Source organism: Anneissia japonica, unplaced genomic scaffold, assembly GCF_011630105.1.
Source record: "Anneissia japonica isolate Jap-2015-1 unplaced genomic scaffold, ASM1163010v1 scaffold288275_len480233_cov166, whole genome shotgun sequence".
Lineage (NCBI taxonomy): Eukaryota > Metazoa > Echinodermata > Crinoidea > Comatulida > Comatulidae > Anneissia > Anneissia japonica.
Genome location: NW_022738306.1, coordinates 449,410 through 473,184, shown reverse-complemented (window position 1 = coordinate 473,184; position 23,775 = coordinate 449,410). Strand labels below are relative to the sequence as shown.

The 23,775-nt window shown below is 36.0% G+C and overlaps 1 protein-coding gene across 1 annotated transcript in view; it reads left to right on the top strand.

Annotated features, from left to right (window-relative positions):
• LOC117117519 overlaps window positions 1-23,775 on the top strand; it is a gene marked incomplete at its 5' end in the record, with an annotated part of 89,320 nt that overhangs the window by 5,842 nt on the left and 59,703 nt on the right. Inside the window, 8 exons of the mRNA XM_033261823.1 lie at window positions 510-811; window positions 3,429-3,570; window positions 4,651-4,934; window positions 6,593-6,731; window positions 8,937-9,208; window positions 18,720-18,855; window positions 19,001-22,051; window positions 23,078-23,240. Coding sequence (XP_033117714.1) covers window positions 510-811; window positions 3,429-3,570; window positions 4,651-4,934; window positions 6,593-6,731; window positions 8,937-9,208; window positions 18,720-18,855; window positions 19,001-22,051; window positions 23,078-23,240 — 4,489 coding nt within the window. The remainder of the gene's footprint in view (window positions 1-509; window positions 812-3,428; window positions 3,571-4,650; window positions 4,935-6,592; window positions 6,732-8,936; window positions 9,209-18,719; window positions 18,856-19,000; window positions 22,052-23,077; window positions 23,241-23,775) is intronic.

Sequence of the window (23,775 nt, the reverse complement as noted above, 5' to 3'; positions counted from 1 at the left end):
AAAGACAACACAAATCGACAAATACAAATATAAAACTAAATAAAAAGTTGGTAAAATTTCATTGGTTTAACAATAAATCACTCATTCCACCAGTCTTTAAATATTCATAAATCTGTATTTCATTAACCGTTCCACAGTTTTCAATCAAACACCCTTTCTGTGTCTTTAGAAAATCATGTGTACAACATAACATGACTTAAGTATATGCTGTTAACCACTGCCCTTCTTTCTTCCAACTTTTTCTAAACACATCTGCCCTTCCTTTACTGACTTTTTCCATTAGATATTTGTCACGAAGTCGCAATAGCCTACGTCTATTCTACAGTCTACTTTTCAGCATGTATTTCAATAAAAAAAAATAGAATTAACTGTGTAAATGGCTGGTGTTACCACTGAAAACACAGCACAGACTCACATACATACACGTAAAAAAAGACCACACTATAAATTTTAATTGAGAACAGAGGTTCGGACTAGCCATATATAAAAGTATATTTCCCTTTCTGCAGCCTTTGAACTCTGCAGAGACCCTTTTGGGATGGAAGATGAGAGAATATTAGACTCTCAAATTACTGCATCATCAAATAGTCAGCCGGCGAGAAGAAATAGCGGTACAGTTTGGACACCAAGTTCTGATGATGTGAGCCAATGGATACAAGTTGATCTATTAGAATTAAAAACTGTGACAGGCGTGGCTATTCAGAAAGACCTCAACGATAAAAACAACGCACTGCAGGAGTTCTCAATCGCTTATAGTCTTGATGGCAACAAGTGGCGTAACATACGACGACCAAGTGATGGAGCCTTATGGGTAATCATTGAGAATCACACTATGGTTATATTATGAATATTTTATCTTAAAATGGAGTAGCTTAAAAATACACTGCAACATCAATATTCAACTATATTTTTATATGCTTGCACCAAATATATTTTTTTTAAAGATAATATTTTGTTATTCTTAATATGCCATTTCGGTACTGCAAACATATTGAAATGTGCAGGGCCAAAATGGCTAAACAGATTAACAATAACAATTTATACAAAAAGGCACTATCAGAAATACTTCACCTTTGTGAAAAGGTTCACAAAGAAAATGTGAGGTCTCACAACAACATTAGTCTCATGGTTAGAAAATCAAAAAGTTTATATTATATTTTGGTGGGTCTCACCACAAAATTAGTCTCATGGTTAGAAAACCAAAAAAGTTTATATTATATTCGGTAGATCACATTATAAGATTTAATTTAGTCTTTGAATGGCTTCCCTAGGATAAGTAGATCTGCAGATGTGAGCATTTAAATTTAGGTGTATGAGAACCACGTTTTAAGAAAATTTTGCCTCAAATATAAACTAACCTGTACAAATAATAGGATTAGAATTATAGAATATGCGCAGTGAAACTGTTTTAGTAAGAAAATTCACTTAAAATGTATAAAATCATAAAATATAAGTATAAAGTTATTCAAAATATTAAAATAAATTAAGGATCCAACTGGAAAAAAAAAGTCTTCTTCTAGACTTTCGTGGGCTCTGCTATGTGTTTACATCGAATAAATCAATCCAATCTAATCCATTTTTTTTGTTTGAATTTTGAGGGTCATTTAAAGTTCCAACGTCCTATACTTAAATATCTCCAAAAACTTTTCAATGGATCTAAATGAAATTTATAACATTTTTGTGACGATCCGGAGTAGAGTATTGATATCAGGACCATTAAAAGGAAAACGTTCAAGACCAGATATTTCAAAAACGGATCAACTGAACTGAAAGAAACTTTCGGGAAAGTTTAACCAAGTTACAATGAAGAAAGTATTATGTTTTGGTGACGATTCAATTTAGGGTGTAAATGTTAGGGACATTTTAACTTATGACGACCTAAATATCTTAAAAAATTTATTAATGGGTTAAATGAAACTTATAATAGTTTGTCAAGTAAAGGAAATGATAGAATTTTTATGACGATCCGGATTAGGGTATGAGTATGAGGACTATTAAAAACTGATCAATTGATCTGAATGAAACTTTCGAGAAAGCTTAACCAAGTTACAAGGAAGAAATTATTATGTGTTGGTGACGATCCAATTGAGAGTGTAAATGTTAGGGAAATTTTAATTTCTGACGACCTAAATATCTCTAAAAACTTATTAATGGGTGAAACTTCATAATAGTTTGTCAAGGTCTATAATAATTTGTCAAGGTCATGTAAGTAAATTTTTTTTTTTTTGTGACGATCCGGTATAGGGTGTGGATATGAGACCAAATGAAAACATCTGAAATTAGATGTTTCAAAAACGGATAGAATGAATTGAATGAAACTTTGGAGAAAGTAACAAAGTTACAAGGAAGAAATTATTAAACGTTGGTGACGATACAGTCAAGTGTAAAGTTTGAGTTCATTTTAAGTGCTAATGTCCCAGACCTAAATATCTCAATACCTAACCAATGAATTAAAATAAAACTTTACAAAATAGTTCGTCATGGTCCGCTAAGAAATGATAACATTTTGGTGAAGATCCGGAGTTGGGTGTGGACGAGGGCCATGTAACGATACATATTTCAGACCAGCTATCCTAAAATCTGATCAACTGATCTGAATGAAACTTTCTGGAAACTTTAACCATGTTAAAAGGAAGTAGTTAATAATGCTAAGTGGCGATTCGGGTGTGAATTTCAGGGTCATTAAAACTGCTAAGATCCCAGGTCTAAATATCTCTAATGACTTACAAATGATATAAATGAAACTTTACAGAATAGTTTTTCATGGTTCAGTGAAAAAATTATTAAATTTAAGTGACGATCCGGAGTAGGGTGTTGATGTGAGGGCCATTTACAGAATTATTGGACAGTTGATTTAATTATATAAACCAATTTGCGTTTTATAAAACGTTTAAATTAACTCAGCTAGGTTAAACGCAAAATTACTGCGATATGCATGAACAATTTTCGCTTTCAACCACTGAATCTATTAACTACAATTATGCACTGATCTACACAGGGTCGGCTCATATAGCACGCAATGGTTAGGAGTCTCTATATTGCATTCGCTTTGCTATAGTTCGAGTGTTACTTACTAACATCACGTTTGTGGTGAAATTGGTTTTCATTGTTTTTAAGTCTTACTTTATTTTTTTTTTTAGTAGTATTTAGTATTTTTGTCTTTCTTGTGTTTTTTAAATCTTTAATTACTTTTTTTTGGTTGCCATTTCAACATCATTTGTCATTATGGCAAGGCTGAGGAAAAGCTCTATGTTCTGTGGTACAGATGTACAGACAGACATAGTAAGTCTAGTTATAATAATAATTGTTTTATTTCTTATTACAATATTATAATTATTAACTTATCAAAATATAATATACCGCCGATCTTTTGAATATACCTGATTATAATCTTCACTGATTAATTGTTTTCTTCTATTTACATCTAGACTGCGACTCTTAGTTCTCAGACAACATTATACGATGAGTGGGTTGAATTTCCTGAGGCTTTGTCGACACGTTTTATTCGCATTAGACCAATACAATGGACTGGCACACCATCCCTGGCTTTTGAGATATATGGCTGCGGAGGTTAATGACTTTCCTCAATTCTCATTTACTTATTTTATACACTTTACTTACTTAACTTTCTCAGCTTATTTTCCGAATACTCACCTTACTTTACTTACCTTACTTTACTCATCTTACCATGGGCGGGTCAAGTAATTTCTAGAGATATGGTTTGGGGTGGGGGATACATATCCACCTCAGCCCCATCATGGTTGAGATGAGGTGAGCAAAGTTTATGGATTGGCACCTCAAAATGCCTAGAAATTGCAATCTAAATCAGAAATATGCTTTATCAGAGCCGTTTTTTTGACAAAATTATTTGGCTTCTCCTAGCCGATGAGGAGTATGTGTACCCCTTTCCAGTGGCGGGTCCTGGACTTTTCTGTAAAGAGAGCTCAAACAATGTTTTTTAATTTCAATTTCAGGTCAAAATGATGGCTGCCTCATTAATATAACGCAGATGTGGTTAATATTTCCATAGTCTTTAGACCTACTAAAAGCAATTTATCTCTACTACTTAATATAATAATTATGTGATTATTTCACAGTGATAAAAAGGCTGGTAATTGTTTAGTAGGAGGATAGCCTGATTATCTCTTTCTAAATCCGCCCAGCCCTTGGGATAAAGCTGTAATCAAAGGATTGATAGTCCGCCGGGGAGGTTTAGCAGAGTATTACCCCAAGCATGGATCAATCACTTTGGAATTAGATATTATTCTTTTGGCCTTTTTTGGACCTTCTAATTTGTAAATTTGTTGGTCAAACATCGGAGACATGGTGTTTCCTTTTTCAATATGAAATTCATGAGGAAACATGAGTAAAATGGAGGTACATAGCAAGACGATTAAGATTTGGACGAAGATTAAGGAAGTAATTAAAATCAAACTAAAATGCATAACTATGTTATTTAAAAAAAAATTAAAATAGTACTTCTTAAATTTTTGCACAATTTATTCGATATGTTGATATGAATGATTATAGATGTTTATACAATATTAATTTTATGTAACTTTGTGGGTCATTTATAGGTAAATTTGTATATATTTTCATTGTTATATCCTGAGACAACTATCCTACTAATACTATTTTTATTCGTTTTAGGGGGACGCTACAATGAGTTGCTAGGCTTAGGGGACAGCGTAAGTGCTTCCGGGAGTGGGGTAGATCAGGCAACCTTGGATTCTGACACAGCATGGGCTTATTCAGCCTCAGCAGGCTCATCCGTCGATTTAGATATCAGTTTCAACGATCCTCATCTTCTTCTCGGTATAATCACTCAAGGCCACCCGACCAATAGTGAATGGGTTTTAACTTACCAAATACAGTACAGTCTCGACGGTGTAATTTACAGAAACATGTATGAAGAAACGGCTAACACACTTAAGGTATGTAACAAAAATTTATATTTTTATGTCAATTTTTCTGGATGTCCCATCTATCCGTCTGTCCATTATATTAATTTGATTGGGGTTTTTTTTCCCCTCTCATTGGTCAGACTACTCTTTTCATACATTTTATTAATATTTATTTATTGTATTATTTTTTCTATATGTATGACAGTAGCTTTGGTATAAAATTACACCGCTCTGGTGTAAATATTGATGACAGTGACAGGAGAATAACCTATAATCGCAGCGCCATTGTGCTTAATTTCGTTTAGTAGTTTCGTGTTCACAACATTCCACAAAGATAGGGTCTGAAATGAACCCCTTACTCTTCTGAAAGATGCAATGTTCTTTAAGAAGTACACACCAGTCAGATATGTACACTGGACCTCCTAATCCGAGAATACTTGGTTTTATTCGAAATCAGAAAGCACTATTTTCAACCATGGTAATAGAAATTAGTTGTATATAGATTCTATCAATATTCACAGATTTGATCATACACAGGAAAAATCCTTAAATTAGTTTACCGCAATGACGAAAGTCAAACCATGAATCTTTCAAATGAAGACGTTTTCATCATGGTCGTGAATGGTTCTCAATATAAAAGCTTCATTTTCTAACATTTAATATTCAGAAATATCTGTAATTTACAATGCTGTTTTGTTAAAAAAAAAAAAAAAAAAAAAAAAAAAAAAAAAAACCCTCTAGGAAGCATAAACATTTGAAAATGTTGTAATTGTTTTGTATTATATTGGAATGTATATAAATAAGAACTTATAATTTCGCATTTTTTTACTTTTAAGACCATAGAATACAAGAAGTTCCTTATCTATTTTTTGCATTATATAAACTTGTAAAGTCTGTCAGTATGTTTACTTGTTTTGTTCATTGTAATATATAATAATAATAATAATAATAATAGGGTAGTTTTATATAGCGCACAAATCCATCTAATGTAAGATGCTCAGGGCGCTTGAAATATGGAGTTGTATTATGCAAGGAAGAAAAATGTTCAACATACATTTTAATATTTAGTACGGTATATTCTAGTTAACAATGACGTTAACAGAGGTGGGTTTAAAGAGAGGCTAAACAGCTAGGCTTAAACCCCTCCCCCTCCCCTTCCAATTTTTTTAACTTACATGTATGTTTGTAATGTCTGTGAAATAATGGCCTGGTAAAACTTTTATTAATGACCTCTCAAAAATATTAATTTATGAACCACGTGCTGATTCAAAACATCTATAGTGTTTGATACAAACAAATGAATACATAATAATAACAGTGCTCTAGTAGGAACAAGATGGTATAATCGTATTAAACATAGCCTTTCAAGGAAAGTATTGTTACATTATTTAGCTGTATGAAACAAAGTCTCTGGCGGGATTTGAACTTGCAAACTCTCGCTATCGACCACGGACACCAAGGGTAGACATGTAGACGTCTGATAGCCTCCTAACTTAAAATCGGGGATCCGCCTCTGGTTCAAAAAAAAAATCGGAGTTATATTTATCTGAGATTTGGTTTTGCTACAAAACAATGCAAAACCATAGGAAACTTTTGAAATATTAGACAGACAATTTGGATGCGTCCGTTAATAAAGTTAATTATTTTGTCCTAATATACCTAATTTATAAATGTATTTTTCTTTGTAGGTTTTTAATGGGAACAGTGATTCTAACACAAAAGTAAGGACAATATTTCCATATCCTGTACTTGCTCGAAATCTACGAGTCCAAATATTAACTTGGTCTAGCTCCATTGGATTACGCTATAGTGTTGTAGGAACAAAGGGTATGTTTATTTCTTTTTAAAACAACAAAAATTGCAATAAAGGGTGCATGGTGCCATAGGGGACTTGGAGTCAGGCGTCGCGGAAAGCTGGACCCCATTAGCGAGAAACAACACAATTCATCGGGGAGAAAAATAAGTGTATGTACTTCTTACATGTTAGACTCTAAAATTGAATACAAGCCTTTGAATCCATAAATTGTCATAGGTTCCATGGGATTTGCCCTCCTGACCAATATGAGATGTTTTGAGCGACGCTTGACCACTCCTACTTATGATTTTGTTTTGACGATTTCATTGGGTGACTGACTTGCCACCCCTCCTTCCACAAGCGGAGACATCGGACCCCGCCTGGCAATTCCTGGTGTGGCCTCTGAGTGCAATCACAAATTACGAGGTGGAGTGTCTCAGTGAGGTCTGATGCTATGATAAAATGTTGTCTGACATTATATATACCCATGCAGCCATTCTTAAAGTTATAGAACATAGGCCTATGCCTAAACAATTCTGAAAATACAAAATCAGCCTACGGATAATACGAAGATAAAAAAAATTTAAAGGTACATTTTCTATATTATAATTTATAAAAATGTAATAAAAACTTTTAATTGCTAAAATAAAGATCAATTATATACTTATCTTGTATTAAGACACAGATCATCGTGTTTTTTTTTTAAATTACGAAATTACCTAAATTGAATATGAAATGGCTTTTCTGCAAATATGCAGACAGTGCAAAATGGCAAGATATCCGACTATCGGTGGTACAGAAGCCTATCTCGAATAGCTTTATTACGAACTAGAGGACATCTTTTAAAAAAACGGTATACATAAATGTCGTTCGTAACGAACGTGCGCAGCTGAGAAAAAAAACTGTTCTAATTGCGTACACTATTCGAATTATAATAAGGGGACCCATATCAGGTGGTAGTACTTTTACGTTTCATCAAAGATACTAGAAACACAAGATAGATCATTCGCATAGCAAAAATGAGGCGGAAATTTGTCCAGACGTATGCGACACCTTCTCTTTTATTAAAGGCCTCATTCAACTGGTTCATTTCGTTGATTACAATTTTTTGGTGAGTATTATTTTCATTCAACTGGTTCGTAAAATAGACAACGAAAATTAACGTAGCCAGAGTGACCAAAACAAACATGGCTGATTGGTCAGAAAAACCCATACTGCTACAGGCCAAAGCAATTTTGATTACGCAGTGTGTATCACTGTTAAATATGCAGCCATTGTCGCGTACGTATTTAAAAGTTTTCTATTCGGCTGGTCGTCTTCGTTAAGTAGGATTTTACCACTGCGCAGGTAGGTGTGGTTTAACGAAAAAGACCAGTCAACGCAAGGTTGTTTATTCTTGGTCCAGCCTTTTGCTAAGTAAATCAAGAGTATGAGACACTCTTCTGTTTCCGCTAATGATAAAAACATCTTCACTAATCAGAGTCCCGTCATTTTATTCTTTTGGTTTGCAAAGCAGTTTATGTGTATTCATCATTACGGTTTATGTAAGTTTGGCAGAAGTTTTTACATTCTGTGGAAAATTTTATCTTGTGTTTCTAGTATTTTTGGTTTCATTGCGTGCATGCAAAATCAAGACAGTAAGCCCTCTTTGGTATACGGTAGTCTAAATCCCTGTCCAGACTATCAAATTATGTTTTAAAAAAAAAAACATGTGACGTACTAGATGGTCATGATGACATAAATCATGACCATATAGGCACACCATGACTATATATAGGCATATACCATTTTTGTCATATATTTGATAGTCTGAACTTTAGTATTTGCGTGAAAAAAGTTATTTCTAACCGAAAACTAATAACTTAAATATAGGTCTACACAAAGAACTTTTGAATTTTATTTTTTTTTTTAGTTTATTTTTAGTCAATTCAAATTTTTTTGTTAATTCATTCTACACTTACATATACATAGACCTAGAAAAGAGGGACAAAATAACAAACGGTAATCAAAGCCATGCAACTCATCTTGTTATTTAATTAAAATTTAAACCAGTTAATGAAATTCTATTTACATGCAACTGTTGGTGAATGGCAAAATTGTTTCCTTGACTCAATCTAATATTCTTTTAGGTGTATTTTTCAAATTATATATTTACATTGACAAGAGTTCGTATAATTATTTCCAAAGTCCTGCCAACAATTTTGATCAACATTCTTTTGATTTTGTCCAATATCCAGTACCTATGGTTGGGATTGAAACAGTAGGTATTACTGAGTATCCTACGGAGTCATTTCACTACTCGAGTGGAAGTTTTTCTAGCTACATATGGGAGCCATTAACTGATGATCCCCAGCCATGGATATATGTTGATCTCTTTTTTGTAACCATCGTTACTGGTGTTAAACTGCTGCCCGTTGGTAGTGGGGGCATGGTGACAGAGTTCCAATGCAGCTACAGTGACGATGCCTTCAATTGGAAGTTCTTTGCTGACATAAATGATAGACCTTTGGTAAGTATAATATGATATTTCGTAATGTTATTGCGTAATAAGTTTTGAGAAATAATGTTATGTTTATATTTTTTACAGTTCCATTGAGATATGGCGTTCATTTTACTAATTTGGGTCTATATCGTGGCAACATGCGCTACTTACTTAGTGTCTTATTTTCTTTCTCACATTGTATTGTTTCTTACTCTTCATGCCTTTCGCAAATTAAACTTGCTGTATGATCGAATATCACAATCTCTTTTTGATACTTACAACCTGCAGAACGTTTATTGGATTCTAGATTTTATAGGTACTGTATAATGTACTATTTAAGCAAATTGTGGAAAAATACTTTACCTATATTTGTTTATAAAATAAGTTTAGCCTAGCATAAGCCAACTAAATAATGTGGTATAGTACTTAATAGTATTTAAATCGTTCAACTTAGAGGGATAGGGACACCATGAAATAACCCACACTAAGGGTTCTCATTAGGGCGAAAGAGGATCTAGTTTTTCAACGGCCAAAACTGTCTGGACCAGTCCATGATAAGGTCAGCCCTCTCGTCCTTTCAACCATGACCGGCTGTGATTGGACTGCTGGAGATGATTTGTGTGTTCCTTGACTCCACTCTCTGGTATTTCCAGTTGCAGAACGTGAGTACGCAATAGGGCAGCCTACTCACATACTGGGAAGGGTTAGCACCCCAAACCTAGCATAATTTAAACCCGCCTGATAGACATGGAAATGCTCCTCGCTAAATGGCAAGTTTAAAACTCCCACAGATAGTGTAAAGCAGTCATTTTGACAAGTTGCTGAAAGACGATCTGCACTTGAGCGTCTCAACATTGACAAAGTATGCCTAAGCGAATGCCGTATACCTGAACAGGGAGATTTTGATGAGGGCAAGTGTATGTTCTTGCAGACCTAAACAAAAATGGTGAAGCCTGAAGGAGTGGTTATAGTTCTCAACAAGAAAATAACAGGCTCTTCCTCTTGGGTAATTTTAATGCCCCTGTTGGAACAGACACAGAGACCTGGCCCATTGTCATCGGACCCCATGACTTGGACAATGTAATACACAAAGAAACCTGCTTCTTGACCTTTGTTCTCGCTTTGGGCTCCTGATCACTAACACCTTGTTCACACATCCGGATATACGCAAGAGAACATGGCAACACCCAAGGTTGAAGAAGTGCCATGGTAGTATTTTAGGTCTCCTTTTAGCGTAATATGTATAATAATATTTATGGAAATAAATAAGGGAATCTGATGATATTAACAAAATAATCTTTTCTTTTTGATGGAGCGGTAAAATAAAATACTGGAATAAATTCTTTTCTGAGTTCTACATAAAATTAACATTCTAATATAAAATTATATTCATCTTCAAACTTTGTATCGCAACATGATTTACAAAAACGCTCCATCTTGATTGTATACCATCTCCCTCTCTCAATTTCCAAATCTAAAATACCTAACCGTAGTTTGTATAACATTTCTTATAACTAAAATTCTGAATGCTTGATAAGTAATTGCCAATTTGGATAATTCTTTTTAATGAACTGTAATAATTTAACTTGTGTGTGTTTTCATTATTTCGAAAGATTTTTTTTTTCAATATCTGTCAAATGTAAACCAAACTGAGAAATTTATTTTTATTGTAAACGTGTTGATTTCTCCACACGTAACGAAAACCAACAACATTCAATTGTCTTATTGTTTGAGCCCAACACTTTTCGTTTCTGTCAGTTTTTCTCAGTTACAATTTATAACACTTAAAAACATATCTCTTTTGATCCATTGAAAGAATGCGTGACCAATTGCTTTGAGGCATGTAATTGAGAGAGAGAGTTCTTACTAACTCTAAATACATAATTTGTCGTAAATTCTTTCAATAGAAAGAATACTAGAAGTACCCCATATTTCACTACCATTATGTGAGTATTGTTAATAATTTAACATAAAAAATATGGTTAGTTTTTATAATTTCTTTAGTTTCAATGTTATACGTAAAAATCTGCCCATCGATATATGCTTTGTCGTATTTGAGTTGAATGAATGCTATTAATTCCTTTCTGATATATCTTATCCCAGTGTGTTTTTCTGTAGATTCTTCACTTCGTTGTTTTTTCACCTACTTCTCTCTTCTTAGCGTCGTATCTCGCCTTGTTCAGTGCATATTCCTTCTATTTGTAACTGTTAAGTCTTATAATCACAGGCCTAGGTCTGGTTATGGATATTTAGTGTATGAGATCTTTCGATATGTAGGACTATCTCGTTGTATATTCCTATTTTTTTTACATGTTTTTTTTTAAAACCATCTGCCCGCATTCCTCTCCCCAGCTCTCAATTACTTGTTTAGTTCTGATATACTCACGTTTATTGTTTTTGTATGCTTGTATTAAATTCGCGCATCATTTGTTTCAGCTGGTCTGTGATGAAGCTTAAAGTGATTGTATCCAGTGGTGGCGCCAGAGGGATGGGCAGTTAGGCATTTGCCCACCAGTCGGGCAGGCCTGGACCCCCTGTCGTCTGAGGAACGACCAGGGATTTTTTTTTATTCCGGGCCGTTGACCGAGGCTTCGTCGTAGCCTTGGTTCAAAACCCTCTGTCAGAAAGGTCGGACACAATTTCGACAAATTTCTGCCGCAAATATCGGGTGTATCTTTTCTGCTAGCCCTTGTCGGGTTTTATTTATTAGTCCTGGTTTCTGTTCTACGTCTCGGATTAACACAAAGTGTACACGTTCATAACACACTTCTCTTTATACACTTTCCTCCATGAGTACATATTCTAATTCTTTACGATTCCGTCGATATGTTTTCACTATTTTTTATGAAAAAATTCTCAATTTTAAAATTGAATGTCCTTTTCAGTGGACGTTTTTACAAACTTACCAATACGACGCACGCCCTCACAATGAAATAAGAATATCTACACAGCTACCTGAAATAAATGCCAAACGCGAGTACAAACACATGGAAAATATATGGTAATGGAAACCAACTCTGAACTTAAAGATGCAAGTAAACTCCTTTGAAGCTATAAAACTTATACAAAATCACAAAATATCATTAATCAGTTCAATAAATGCTTCAGATGGCACTCGCCTAACTGCAAGAGCTGACATCACAGCAAGTTGAAAGAAATATTCTTCAAGCCGAGATAATAGATGAGCTTGTTGAACCACAATCGATGATATGAAAAATAAACCCTACTGGAACAACTAACAGCAGAAAATGCTCAAGGCCCAAGCTACATCCCAAACCAGATTCTTAAGAATGGTGGACCAAATCTTCACGAAGCCCTGCTCAGTCTCGTTATAAGCATCTGGCGCTCAGAGGAAATACCACAAGATTATAAAGATGGCTACATACATAAGATTTTTAAAAAAAATGGAGATTTACCAGTGGAAATTACAAAGGACTATTGTCAACAACTTGAAATTTTTTTTTACTAAAATCAGAAATTGGAATACCATTGAAGAAGAGTTGCCTGAGATGCAATGCAGTTTCCGAACAGGTCGATCTACCATGATGTTCGCACTGACACAGCTTCAAGAGAAAATTTGAGAACAGCATCAGGATTTTTACATAGTGTTCACTGACCTTGTCAAAGCCTTTAACACTGTGAACAGGTCAATTATGTGGGCTCTTTTTAAAGAAATTTGCATACCAGCAAAGATCGTCATTCTTATCAAAGGTTTCCATGAAGGTATGTGGGCATAGGTCATTGTAGATGATGACTGAAGCCTTTGAAGACATCAATTGTCGCTGCCAATGATGTATATATGCTCCCTTTTTGTTCATTCTTTTCTTTAATTACGGTTAAAACAAAACAAAAACAAGCTGCATCAATTGACACTAACATTGGTATCAACATCCGACACAGGCTGGATGGCAAACTGTTCAACCTTAAACGTCTACATACTCGTTATACCAAAGGAATTTCTGTATACCAATGCAGGTTTTGTTGCACCTTTAACAAGTGCACTCCAAAGTACAATCAACTGCTTGCAGCAAGCCTGCAACGACTGGGAACTTATACAGAACACTACATCTACTCTGCCAGGCTCCTTCACCCTTAACCCTGAACGACCTGTAAAACAGACTCTTTTGTGTACCTTGGTAGCGTAATAGCAGCTGATGCAAACCTCGAAAAGGAAGTCAGTTGGCGAATCTCTAGGGCATGTGCTGCATTTAAATCCCTGCATAATAGATTATGGAACAGGAATTACATCACTCTGGCACCAAAATGGCAGTGTACAAAACTGTTATTTTACCATGCCTCCTTTATAGAAGTACTGGGTACTGGTACGGACATTTATAATGCGCCTCTTCCTTGTGGTTATAAAGCGCAATTCTTTTCCCTGATCATTGGGTGAACATGCTTTTTGTGTTGCTGCTGGTAATCAGCACAGGAGCAGGCAACCCCACCAGGTACCCATTCAGACTCCTGGGTGGTGAGAAGCAATGTAGATAGAGTTGCCTTGTTCTGGGACACAAGCGAAATACACAGCAAAGAATTGAAACCTCGAGGTTGGGAAACCAAATCGTTCCTGCTGTGCCAAACCGCTTCTACAACGTGGGCAACACTATCCAAACATATCCACCGTCTTGAAGTGTATCACCAGAGATTTCTACGTCAAATTTTCAACATTAGGTGGTGGATGAAAATATCAACTACAAAGGTGCTGGAAACTGCTGATCCCACGAACATTGAAACTATGATAAATTACAACAGGCTACGAAGGGCAGGTCATATCAACCTTATGATGCGTGACTGCAGACTACCCAAGCAAGTCATGGTTAGTGGGTCATATCAACCTTATGATGCGTGACCGCAGACAACCCAAGTAAGTCATGGTTAGTGAGCATGTTGATTGCACTCATAGCACCGGAATACCGAAAGAGATGGAAAAACTGTGTCAAAGATGGCCTACAAAAATTCAACATCAATGCTGACACATGAAACACAAGAAAGTTCGTCATGGCGTTTTTACATTCAATCTGGTTCAAAGGACCATGAAGAATATTTAAGCATCTTAGAGCCTACCTTCGTCACATTTTCATGAGCTGTATTTTGAATTTAAAGATTGAAAATTCTAGGACTATGTATATACTGATTCACGTTTTCAGAAAATTCATGGTAAGAAGTGATTCTATTCTTTTTACCCTTACTCTTAAGGTCATAGTGGCACGTAACAATCGAAATGAACACAGTAATCAACTATCCTCTAAAAATCTAAATATTATTAAGGGTCCACTGGCGTTTTTTTTTTTAAATATAAAAAAAAAAGATATTTTTACTTACTTTTAGGCCTATTTATGTGCTTTGTACTGGCTGCACTGCCCATATGTACGCCACTGACCAGCGTCCATTGTATGGATGTAGGTTACGGCGCCCTGCCTTAACCGCTCGGCCAATCGACTAGTCGGTAAATAATATATTAACAAATATGTAACGGAGAGCAGGGACGTGCCAGGATTTTAAATGACGGGGGGGGGGGGGAAACAGTTATGCAAGTTTACGTAGTACCAAGCAGGGGTGGGGTGTTCTCCTTTCTATGGCTGGGGTACGCCAAGGACCCCAGCAGGGTCCATGGGTGGAAGCCCCTTAGGAGGCAGCGGATTGTGAACGTTTTAGGACTGTTTTGAGAGGATAAGAGTGAAATTGCAATAGACGCATCATAAATAATATGCGTACGCCTAACAATAAGTATAATAATAACTCAAAAGTGGCGGGTCCAGGGATTCGAAAGAGAGGTGACCGAGGGAGGGACTTTCACAGAGTGCAGGTCCACACACCTCAGCCCGATCATGGTTAGGGCTGAGGTATGAAAATTTATGATTAGGGCACCTCTATATGGCCGGAAAGTACACTCTCAGTCTTCAATTTGAATATACTGTACTGTAATTTTAGTTGGGGGTTTGACATTTTATTGAAAAGGTTAAGCGTCTGCGTATAGAATCACACCAGGTGAGTCACCGCCGAGCATTGGGCTTCCCACTTATTCTCCTGCTCTACAGCTTTCGTGTTTGAGAGTTTTAACTTATTGAACAATATGTTATTGACATTTTCAAGTCCATGGGTACTAAAACCTGTGACCGACTAAGAATTTAGTCTCTACTATGATTAGTCTCTTTCGGAAACTCATTACTGTACCTCCTCCCGGTCATCTGGCTTATTTCATGAGACACTGAAGCTTGGCTTGGTATCACCTATTTTGAAGAAACTTTAGATTGACCACACTGAATTTTCTAATTTCCGACCTATAACCTGCATTCCATTTACTTTCAAAATATTCGAGAAGGTTGTAATGACCAATTCATGTCAGCATACAGAAAGTTTTTTTTTGTACAGAAACCGCCATACTAAAAGTCCATAATGACATTATGCATGCTCTAGATTCAGGTGAATGTGTTTTATCGGTATATTTAGACATGTCTGCTGCATTTGACACTATTGATCATACTATTGATAATGCTACAATTATAAATCTATTTTATACCTCCTTGATCCAAAGTGTGTTAACATACTCTCTGATTTGCAACTATGGCAATTTCTTTAAAAAGAAAAACATATGTTAGATCGCATTACTAGAAATTGGCAATTGTAGCCAATTCCATACACACCTATTTAATTCTCGGGCCAAAAGATAGTTGTATGGTAGCGTTCGCTTCAGTACAATCACTGGTAGAGGTATGAAATAATTATTTAAATAATTATGTTATACCTCCAGAATTTATAATAATTACAAAGTATTCTTGTTAATGTACTGTATTTTTTTATATGTATCTTGTATATACATTTGATTTCTCTTGTACATATTAATTTATTTAAACTTTTTATTTTTATAGTGACAATAATATTAATAATAATACAATAATAAAATTTTTAATTTTCAGAGCCTTCGTGATTTTAAATGTTAATTCAGTTAAATGATAATAATTGATAATTATAACGTACGGTATTACTTCTTAATGTATTGTTTTGTACTGTATATCAATTTGATTTCTTTTGTACATATTATTATATTAAAATGTTTATACCTTTTACAATAATAATAAAATAAAATAATAATAATTATAATTGTACTGTAATAATGGTGATAATAATAATAATAACAATAATAATAATAATGATAATGATAATGATAATGATAATGATAATGATAATGATAATAATAGTAATAATAATTTAAATTTTCTGTGCTCTTGCGATTTTAAATTTTTGTTCAGCTAAATGATACGGTTTTTTTAAAGTATTGCTCTTCTTATATGCATTTTGTATCAAATTTGGATTTTTCTTGTACACATTAAATATTTATAATTTCATATTTTAATATTCAGTGCTGTTATTTTAAATTTTTGCCAGTTTTGCAATGCATTTTCTTCTTTTTGTTATACAATAAATTATTTCAGTATTCAGTATTCATACTATTCTCCTTAATCGCGTAATTGACATTGGTATCTCTGGTTATGCACTCAATTGGTTTCATTCGTATTTAGTATTACCAGGGAACAGTGAAATTACGGTATTACGATGCAATGTGTTAAAATTAAATCGTCTATTTCTGATCCTGTTTTCTTGGAATGTGGCGTCTCACAGGGATCAACTCTGGTTCTTGTCCTCTTCACCATTTACATCTTTATCATTTACAGCAATATCATTAGCAAGCATTTATGCCGTTATCATGTTTACGCTGATGATATGCAGTTGTACCTCGGCTTTAAACCTGATGCGATGGACGATGCAGTTGATCGTGTTGAAGCTTGTCTTGATGAAATGCAAACTTGGCTATCTACAAATATGCTTTGTTTTAATCCTTGAAAGAATGAAACTCTCGTCATACACTCTAGGCATCGTTCCAACTCACCCAATCTGCAGTATCTCCGCGTTGGTAATACAATGGTCACTCCATCACTCGAAGTCCGTAATGTTGGAGTTACTTTTTACAATACGATGTCTCTAAAGCAACATGTTACCAACGTTTATGAATCTGTCAATGATCACATCCGTAATATTAGGCAAATCAGACGCTTCCTGAAGGAACACGCAACTAAAAAACTTCATGCTCTTATAAATTAAAGACTTGACTATTGAAGCGGTATCGTATTTTGACTTCCAGACACTCTTATAAAAAAAATTACAACTTCATCTTAACTCGGCCGCACGTCTAATTAATCTCACTCCAAAGTCACACTCTTATAAAAAAAAAAAAATACAACTTCATCTTAACTCGGTCGCACGTCTAATTAAGCTCACTCCAAAGTCACAGAGAATCACGCCAATATTCAAACAGCGTATCAACTTCAAAATTCTTTTTCTTGTGTACAAATTGCTCCATACCATATCACCCACGTACATGCAAGATTTCTCAGACTACGCTCATCAACTTCTTCCCGAGCACTCAGATCAACCACAAATTCATCAACTTTGTTTGTTCCTGGGTGCCGTTCCAAAACATATGGTGAGAGATCATGTCATGTTCCGGCTTCAAAAAATGTGGAAAGCACTACCCGTTGAAGTCCGTTGAATCTGCATCAATTGAAATCTTTAAGAAGTGACTCAAAACCTTTCTAATTTGCCTCTTTTTAACCACCTTTTTACTCTTTTTTTCAAATTCTCTATTTCACCTCGCTAGCTATTGTTGTTTAGTCCAGGTTAGGAGGCACCTGATCCCAGAAAAGATCAAAACTTCACCGATGCTAACCGTAGTATATAAACACATATCTCCGGTTGGCGGTGATGGTGTAACCCCCATACTTCGGTTTGGGCACTAGCTTGGTGTTTATTATTTTGTTTTGTTTTGTTTTTTTTTTCCTCTGGCTTTTTTTTTGTTTTCTTGTCTACAATATTGTCGACGCATAGATACCTCGTTTATTTACGCTATACAAACCCATCTATTATTATTTTTATTATTATTATTATTATTATTATTATTATTATTATTATTATTATTATTATTATTATTATAGTCCAAATAAAGCACCAACAAATTTCTCATGATCTTTTATCAGGGATTTTCGGCAACCACAGAAATCTTATTTATATTTGTGATGTACCATAAATAAAGTTTAAAAATATTGTCTTTGACGTATGTACTCCATCAGCTTTGACATAGTTGGGGCTGAAGTGAGTAAATTTGATGAATTAGTACGCCTCTAGATGGACGGAAATGACACATTTATATAGTAAAACTCTTCATACCTTGTACCTTATTGTTGCCGCTTCTAAAACCTCCACCAGGGATTATAACCGACATCATCACATCACCATTCTTATATTCAACATAAAGCGTCAACAAATTTCTCTTGATCGTTTATCAGGGATTTTCGACAACCATAGAGATCATTTTGAGTAAACCCATGAAAGAATTTGTCGCAGCTCCCACGCCCCCGCCCCCCCCCCTCCGATACGTCCCTGGCGGAGAGTCATCTACTTCAGGATTCATTCTATTTCATTTAATCATTAATTCGTACTGTAAACATTTTGATAATTACCACAAATTTGTTCTCACTGACAGAATTTCACTGGATTATCAGATTCCAACGCGCGATTAATAATGTTTTCAGAAGAAGTTCTAGCAAGATTTGTACGGCTACATATGGGAGAGTGGACCAGTGCACCAACATTGTCATTTGAAGTGCTAGGCCAACAGGGTGGGTAAAATATAATGCTAACCATACTATCATCGATGATAATGAAAGTAATAATAACAATAATTATCTTTATAATATTACTGTTATCTATTATTTATTTTTATGAAGTAATGCTTATGGTTAATATGTATTTCAATTCTTACAGGTAAAGGACAGATCAGGTTCACAGCCCACGAAGCCATGGAGGTACCGATAAGTATAGATGCCTACAATAACATTAATAGATTGACTTTAGTCGACGAGGTTATATACCAAGAGTACATTACATTTTATCATCTTGTTCAACCAGCTCCGTTCCCGATTGGCAATAACTTACTGGTCGTCATTCACACTGACCTCTCTACTGACCCACAGTTCGAGGGAATATTTGATGGAGTCGCTCTAAATCAGTCGGTATTTAGTTACAACCCAACTACCCACCTTGGACTTGTTAATGTCCCCAGTAATTTGTATTCTGAAATAGGAGACCATGATCTTATTGTAACTACGGAAAACCTTATCAGCGGTCCATACGAGTCTTCTGTGGTTATCCGTGTGCAATATATGGTAACAGACCTTAACATATCTGTTTCTGAGCCATATATAAAGACTGATTATGAAATGTCTGTATACTATGATGTAGAACGTGGTTCTGATATGAACTGCACAATAGACATGGGAGACGGAAATGTTTATACACGTCACGAGCCAGTAATGCTTCGAGGTAATCATGAATCGACTGTCCCACATACTTACCGTGACCCAGCTACTTACACCATCACCATTGAATGCGTGAATGATGTCAGCAATGACTCTATAGACATAACGGTCATAGTTCAAAACGAGGTGACTCTTATGAGCGAAACCCATGAAGAACTGGTTGAAATAATATGTCCAGATCCTGGAGTTTTGGACGTTGCATACGTGTTTGCTGGCGCTTCCAATAGAAAACCAACTGATGCTATAGCAGTGTATAATTTCACTGGGGATTCCTCGTTTAATATAACTGTCGATTTGGTTGTGGTTAACGTAAATGAGGAATTCATCCAAAAGCTCAACATCTCACAGTGGGGTTCATTTGAAGTTCATGTTTCTGTCCATAATCTTGTCAGTGAATTTACTTTCTCGTTCCATCTCGAAATTGAGGAAGTTATTAATGGTCTGCGAATACAGCCGAAGATACCACACTGGAAAGTAGATGAACCAGCTGTGCTGGATTTCTTAGTTGACTGTGGCTCACGCATAACATATGAAATCACCGATTTTGGCGATAGCTTTACCCATACCATAAATCCTCAAGATAACATTACTATCACCCATAGCTACAGTGAGCCTGGGTTCTATCGCATATCAGTGACAGCCACAAACGCAGTGTCATCATCCAGTTATGTTATGACCACTGACGTCATAATACAACATCCGGTAACTAACTTTTTAGTTGGGGCACGATATTTGAACAAATTAGAAACCGAGCTAATGTACATTGAAGTACCTATCAATTTGTATAGAGAGAACAGCGTACCGCATCCTACCGATGCATTCTATACCATTGATTTAGGCAACTCGGTTTACTGTCAAGAGGGTTGTACATTAGACTCGGGCATGGAAAACTTTCAGGATTCATCACTCAACAGTGATACACACACAAACATTATATCTTTTTCTCAGACTTATGTAGTGGCCAAATTGTACGATGTAAAATATATAGTATGGAACCTTGTTTCGAATGAAACATACACCAAACAAATATGGATATTTGAAGAGATCACAGAGTTAGAAGATTATGTAAAGTTCAACTGGGTTTCTTTAAGCGGAGCAGCCGCTAATAATGCCACATTCGATCAAGATTTCTTTGCATTTGTGAACAAAATGTACGTACCGTTAGAACGCGCTACTGTCATGACTGCCGACTTTGTAACCGGCACTGAAATAACTTATGTGTGGGATTTTGGCGATTTTACAAAGCCAGCTGTCGAATCCATCGTAACAACACGTGAGCCAAGAGGTTACTATTGGTATAGCAAACCAGGTGAATACATTGTAACATTAAACGCTTCTAATCCAGTACATTATCAGACTGTGCAATCAAAAATTGTAGTACAGGCATCGACAACCGAAACTTATTTAGTTGATAGGGGCCCGATGCCCAAAAATTATACAGCTTATTTTGATCTTCAACTGGGTTCAGTTCCAACTGATGCATGCTATTACATCAACTACATTGATGAAAGTTCTGAAAGTCACTGGATAGAATTCTACGGAACTCGCTCTGTATGTGAGGATGAGTACAAAGAGGACTTCAACAGTATTTTCCTACGATTTACATCACTCGACTCTTTGGATATTTGGGAGCAGAAATTCGAGAGAAATGATGATCCCAAAACTGATATCGTTTTAGAAAACAAGTTCATGACAACAGGTGGATATAATCTGAAATTTATTGTTCATAATTACGTATCCCGGAAAGAACTAAATGTTTTTCACGTAGTAACAAATGCGCCTTGCTTCACACCGGAGGTCAATGTTTCATCAGAGAATCGTTGCAACACCAACTACCCGTGCTACCAAAATACTGAGTATAGAGAATACAGAGCATCTATGAAAATTACTGTTTCATCCAGTATCGCCATTGACTGCAAATCAACAAAGATTGCTAATTACACATGGACCGCCTACAAGCAATTTAATAGTAGAAGGGGATCTTACGAAGAAGAATATCCGCTGTCACCTGATCTAGTTAAAGGAGGATCGCGTCTATTAATTTTGGAACCAACAGCACTTGAGTATGGGACATACAGATTCGAATTGAATGTTTCAATGTTTGGCGAAATAGGGCTTTGGGCTATTGATTCTACGACCTTAGTCGTTGTACCATCTCCGTTGAAGATTGGGATTGACGGCGGTGAAATTCGTATCATCCCATGGGATCAAACTATTACTGTAGATGCTTCACTGTTAACCTACGACCCTGATAAAAGTATGGATGATCAATCTGGTATGAGATTTATTTGGATGTGTCGGCGCAAGACGTATAAACCACGCAACGAGAGTATTCCACGTATCGAGAATCTAGAAACATTTCAAGTATGGAATAGTGATTATACAACATTAGAAGAAGAGTCGGAAATCAACCCTGAATTTGACCCTAAAAGAGACCCTGAAGATGTTGGTGGCTGCTTCGGTCGCTACAATCAAGAAGGCAGTCCAAGTCCCGGTGGTAAGTCATGATACTTATGTTAATATAGTATCATTAAGTAGAAAATGTGGTGGTGGTGGTGGTGGTAGTAGTAGAAAATGTGGTGGTGGTGGTAATGGTGGTAGTTGCAGTAGTTGTATAGTAGTAGTAGTAGTAGCAGTAGCAGTAGCAGTAGTAGTAGTAGCAGTAGCTGCAGTAGTAGTAGTAGCTGCAGTAGTAGCTGCAGTAGTAGTAGTAGCTGCAGTAGTAGCTGCAGTAGTAGTAGTAGTAGTAGCTGCAGTAGTAGCTGCAGTAGTAGTAGTAGTAGTAGCTGTAGCTGCAGTAGTAGTAGTAGCTGTAGCTGCAGTAGTAGTAGTAGCTGTAGCTGCAGTAGTAGTAGTAGCTGTAGCTGCAGTAGTAGTAGTGGTGATAGTAGTAGTAGTGGTGATAGTAGTAGTAGTGGTGATAGTAGTAGTAGCTGCAGTAGTAGTAGTAGCTGCAGTAGTAGTAGTAGTAGCAGTAGTAGCAGCAGTAGTAGCAGTAGTAGTAGTTGCAGTAGTAGTAGTTGCAGTAGCTGCAGCAGTAGTTGCAGTAGTAGTAGCAGTAGCTGCAGTAGTAGTAGCAGTAGCTGCAGTAGTAGTAGCAGTAGCTGCAGTAGTAGTAGCAGTAGCTGCAGTAGTAGTAGCAGTAGCTGCAGTAGTAGTAGCAGTAGCTGCAGTAGTAGTAGCTGCAGTAGTAGTAGCAGTAGCTGCAGTAGTAGTAGCAGTAGCTGTAGCTGCAGTAGTAGTAGTAGCTGTAGCTGCAGTAGTAGTAGTGGTGATAGTAGTAGTAGTGGTGATAGTAGTAGTAGTGGTGATAGTAGTAGTAGTGATAGTAGTAGTAGTGATAGTAGTAGTAGTGATAGTGGTGGTGGTGGTGGTAGTAGAAGCAGAAGTAGTGGTAGTGGTGGTGTAGTAGTGGTAGCGTTCGTAGTAGTGGTAGTGGTAGATCGATCGACTGATTGATTACTGATTTAATTAATGACTGATTGATTGATTGATTGATTAGTTTTTCTGTAATATTCATTAGGCATTTTGAATTTCACCACGGCAACAATGACATTTAACACAACTGGTATGTACTGGGATATGTTGTACGAAATTATATTGGTGGTAATGAAGGATACAAGGAGAGCGGAAATCATGCAAGAGCTGGACGTCAGTGAAGGAGACCCCCCTGATATGAAGATCACGTAAGTTATCCGTGGTCCTAAGCGCAGTGGCGTAGCTAGGGTATGGGGTAATGGGGGTGGGGCACGTGCTCCGGGCGCCAGGTTTGAGGGGGCGCTGAATGACTACATGACTAAAGCTCATCCTGCCATATCTCAGAGCCACGACGGGAAAAGCGAGACTATCTGTTTTGGCAAGTGATAAAACAGACAATATTGCAAACTTTGATCATGTTATTATTTGCTGATGCACAAGCACACAAAATTCAGTTGCAAGTTTAAACAATGTTAACAATTCAAGACTTACAAGACTCTACTATAAGATAAATTTAGAGAATAAGAATACTAAGCTGTATGCGAATACAACAGCCTTACAAACAGGGACGTATCCAGGGGGGAGCCGTGTTCGAATTCCTGGATCTGCAACTGTTGATCTGTCTCTTATACACATCTAGATGTGTATAAGAGACAGGCTTATTCTTGAGCCAATACAAATTCTATCCTGGGATCACTTAAAATGAATACTTCTAAACATGTAAATATGCATCAGTACACGTTA